Source organism: Apis dorsata, unplaced genomic scaffold (assembly GCF_000469605.1).
Source record: "Apis dorsata unplaced genomic scaffold, Apis dorsata 1.3 scaffold_85, whole genome shotgun sequence".
NCBI classification, from domain to species: domain Eukaryota; kingdom Metazoa; phylum Arthropoda; class Insecta; order Hymenoptera; family Apidae; genus Apis; species Apis dorsata.
The window spans coordinates 382,584-387,320 of NW_006263383.1; the positions used below are offsets into that span (position 1 = coordinate 382,584).

The following is a 4,737-nucleotide window of genomic DNA, read 5'->3' on the forward strand; positions in this document are numbered from 1 at the left end:
ATCTCGATTGCGTGTGATCGCGTGCTTAAACCGTGTCCATGCAATTCTGCCTCAATCTAAAGACTAAGTTGGTTTCGCTCAGGTACGACGTTGTTTCGGTAGTATCGTAAACTTAGTTTTGTCGATTAACAACATACAGTTAACCGTTCTCGTGATAACGTACTTGACACGTAATGTCGCGCAATTTAAGAGAAGCGAAATTTTATAGATAATATATATTTTCCAACCTATGGATTTCGTTTATACACGTACTTTATTTTGAGTACTTAGGAAGAAATGGATTGTAATATCGGTACAATTAATTAGTGGTGTAATAGTTTAACTGATCTATACTGTGGATTAATTGAATGTTAATTTTTTTCTTAACAAAAATTGTAATTTTATATTTTATAATTTGAGCGTTTTTATTTCAATTATTCTAACAATTTTCACATTTATGCAATTTGCAGTCACAACATTATATTCAGTTATGCTTTATTTGTTCTATATTGTATTCTTTATTATTAATTATCCTATATTCGATTTCATTCTAAAATATTTTTTTATTATTTTATCGTCATAAATCGGTTTTTTGATAGAAATATTGTCAATATCATCTTATTTGGTATCATTTACTCATTATTTTATTTTTAAAAATTAGATTAAATAGCTTGAAATTATTAAATAAAACAATATTTAATTAATCAAAAGTTTGAAAATCGAAATTATCTATTATATATTTGGAAAAATTTTAATTGCATTTACTGTATTTGTAAAAAAATGTTCGAAATCTGTCATTTACATCGATATATCATCATTTGTGATTAAAAAAATTATTGGATTTTTCATTTATTAGAAATTAATCTAATTTATTAATTTCCTCTATTATTAAATTCCTCTATTTTAGCATTAACATATATTCCAAAAAATGAGATCAACGATTCTTGAATGACAAATTTTTTCACATAACTATTTAATAAACCAGGAAATTCCGGTTTGCATGGGCCATTGTACTATCGTTTCGTGCACGCAGGAGAAAATATATTTCTACCGATTTGTTATTCGTCAAACTTGTCAGAGGAGGAAATCTGTGGCTGGTACCCTTGGAATAATAATTTCTTGATATTTGTATACTTTTTATTTTGGAAAAAACTTTTATCCAATCATTTTATCCGGTCACGACACTCAAGCTTTACGAAATTGTGACAAGTTGAAAATTTATGATTAACAATGTCATCGAACAGAAAGCAATTATCATTCATTTTTAATAGTTATTAATTTTTAATAGATAAATTAAAATTATAAGATAAATTTATAATAGTAAATTTAATATAATATTTAATATAATATAATAGCAAGGAATAAAATATAAAGATAAGATTTTTTTTTATTATTTATGAATTCTAATAATAAACAAAATTGTGTTCTATAATAATATTTAATCTGTTAGAAATCTGAATTTAATTAATTTCAATTTTTTTTTAAACGCCATAAACTACATAAAAATTATTTTTATTGATTCTATAAATTTATAAATTTTATAAATTTTTATTCATTGATTTGTATAAGATTTGAAAAAATAATATGAAATAAATATATCAGAAAAAGAATTTTATCAAAATACGTTCTTAATTGTTATTGATAAAACATTTTACAAGAAATTATTGTTACGAACATTACAATAAATTAAAGTTATTTATTCGATGTGGTTTTCCATAAACATAAACTCGATAATGAAATCCTCTAGAATATTTCGATTTGAATTTGATTTTAATGAAATTATATCCTATTCCACCGGATGTCACCCACATGGCTCCATTGTTCTCGTCAGATAGAGAATCTACTCCTATACACGTGATTGTCACATCGGCTGGTCCATACTCTGCCTCCACTTCCTGTAACCAAGTAAGGAAAAAATCAGTAATAGATGTTAAAAGTAATCCCACGATTTTTACATCTTTTTGCTTAATTTATATTTGTTAATTGAATGATAACTTTATATTGATAAAACATCATTGATAAAATTTCGGATCTTTTCTTTTTTTTGATTGTTCTCTGTTGAAAAATATTTAAATTTTACATTATTATACTTTGATATGATAATAAAAATAATTCAATATTTTAATCGATTAATTTTAATATAGAAAATTTATACACACACTAATACATTATAAATATATTAAATACTATAATATTTTAAAAAACAATGTTAATTATAGATTTCTGTATAAAAATTATCTTATATTTAAATAATTTTTAATTGCAAATCAAATTTTAAATAAAAATTCTTATTAAAAATTTCAAACATTTGAAATTTAATGAAAAAAAATTTTAAAATATTCAAAAATGGTTAAAATTTTTATTTTTTTTTACTTTTTTGTTTTACAGATAATTTCCATATATTCTAATATTTTAAAATGCTTTCTGTTTATGTTGTCTATTTCATTTGTAATGTTCATATAAGCTTAGACATTAATATCGAAATAATATTTAATTTATATATATACATTGACAAATGTCAATGATATTCGCGTGTCATAGACATCGGGTTATCGACATCAATTTCAATTATAGAGTAAGAGTAGTATACATACTTGATATGCACCGATCCTGTACGGTCTTCTGACGTCATACTCCCAGATAAGTTCTTCGCCTGTTCTTCGTTGACACTGCTCTTTTTTATATGCAACAACGATGATTAGTAAATTGAACAGAAGAAAAAATACGACGAATTTCATTCTCTCGTTTTAAATTTTAAACACACGAATATAGCACTTGATTTCCATTAAAATATTTTCACCATCTGACTAATCGAATACGGCAATTGTGTCGTCAATTATTCGAAATTTTCAATAACTATCATCACGATTGACGAACAGATGGAAAACACCGTTTATTATCGAAGAAACTGATGCTGCGTGTAGCACTAACAACCGGTCTGTATTAATAGCCGACCATCGATACACCGAAAGTTCCCCCTTCTGGTTACAATATTTGTTCTTGTTGCACTCTGCCGGACGCTTCTTCGACGTCGCAGAGATTAGATACAACCATGGTATCTTACATCATGTTCCTCGCGCCTGTTATTTCGACTCTATCAATTTTATATCAATACGATTCAACTATATATCTACTATTTAATGATGTTAGAAATTATACTAAATTTTTTTTTTTTTTTTAGAAATATCTGAAAAATATTAAATTTAAGGATTAAACATAAGCATATATAACTTGAATTAATCTAATATAATTGCATGTAAAGAATAGTACATGTTTATTTTAGTTGATATCAACAATTTTGTCAAATTCATCTTTCTTCCCTTAATTATTTGAGCTCAAAAATAAATCGCACAATCTCATTTACGATTTCTTTTACATATTTCTTATTATATCATTGAAATTAAGAATTATTTTTAGAATTATTTTCAATCTTAAAAATTTTGCATAAAAAAAATAATAGAGCTGGTAATTTTTATACGATATATGATTGGAATTAAACAACATGATTTCTAAGTTGTAAAGAATAAATTGAAACTACTCTTTTATATTTACGTAAGTTATGATTGAAACTATGCGTTTTAAGTAGAATAAAATCGCAATGATCAGACATGATCGAATAGAGTTTCGCATTGCTTCACGATAAGGCAAAATTCATATCAATTTAAAATATAAAATATTCTATTTTGATGAGTAAAAAATGTCGCAAGATTTTCTATATCTTCTTCTTAATCGGAAAAACTATGTAATTATTTTTTTTGGCTATTATGAAACAAAAAATTATATATTATTTTAATCGCTGTTTTAATGTGATTAAAAATGTCTTCTTATTATGCAATATGATTATACATGATTTTCGACATAATATCAATGTGTTTTTTTTTGAAGTTTTATACAACGCGAATAAATTACATTTTATTCTGATTCAATTCATTCAGTTTAGTGTACTCTAATATGTCATAATAACGCTATAATTAATTTTCATAAGAATTATTTCTGAATTTGTAGAAATTATAAATTATTACATTATTTAATTATTTCTCTTTTTATAATAATATGAATCTTAATAATCTATCGATAGATAATCGATAGATAAAATGTTAGAGAAATATAACCGCATCGTTGCATTAAATTTTTTTCTCAGTGAAAATTGGCAGTAAGATGTAAGTGGTGGCAATAAGCGAACCATTGGTATGCAAGTCAGGTGAATTTGTTCTCACAGAGAACCGTACCTGGAACCACGTGGTACGCGTTGGCTAAGAAAATAACTTTCCTTCTTGTTATTTCTAGTCAAATCAAGTTAAGGGCTTTTAAGTTTTCTTTTACCATATTTTTCAGCTATAATGGGATCATATTATAACATTTCAATAAATTTCTATGAAAAAAAAAAAAAAAAAACAAAGAAAAATAATATTTAAAATAGTTTAAAATATCTTTTAAACTCTATATATATATTTTGAATATATATTAATATATATGTATATAGATATATGTAATATTAATATAGTATAATAAATATAATATATAATAAAAAAATTAAAAATATATGTTTTTAATTAATTAAAAATATACGTGTATGCAGATTATAAGTGCAAATATATATATTTCGGTATATATATATATATTAGTCGTATATTTCATATATCTCTTCAGTCGTAAGTTTCATATATCTCAATATGATTGTATACATATGTATATTTTCAGTTTGTATATAAGATGAACAATATATAGAATGATGATTCCATTAAAAGAAAAAAATAA

At 24.1% G+C, this 4,737-nt stretch overlaps 2 protein-coding genes across 3 annotated transcripts in view; both read right to left on the reverse strand.

Annotated features, from left to right (window-relative positions):
• LOC102677915 (rootletin) overlaps positions 1-225 on the reverse strand; it is a 16,641-nt gene extending 16,416 nt beyond the window's left edge. For both annotated transcript variants that reach the window (XM_006611220.2, XM_006611219.2), the window contains exon 1: positions 1-225. The gene's annotated coding sequence lies outside the window, so the exon portion shown is untranslated.
• A 1,262-nt stretch (positions 226-1,487) lies between these two features.
• Positions 1,488-3,069, reverse strand: LOC102678238. Its single transcript, XM_006611222.2, has 3 exons — positions 2,574-3,069; positions 1,651-1,874; positions 1,488-1,500 (listed from the first exon to the last, which is right to left on the reverse strand). The coding sequence occupies exons 1-2, from the start codon at positions 2,715-2,717 to the stop codon at positions 1,656-1,658; spliced, it is 363 nt and encodes a 120-aa protein (XP_006611285.1). The 5' UTR covers positions 2,718-3,069; the 3' UTR covers positions 1,488-1,500; positions 1,651-1,655.
• Positions 3,070-4,737: the final 1,668 nt, after the last annotated feature.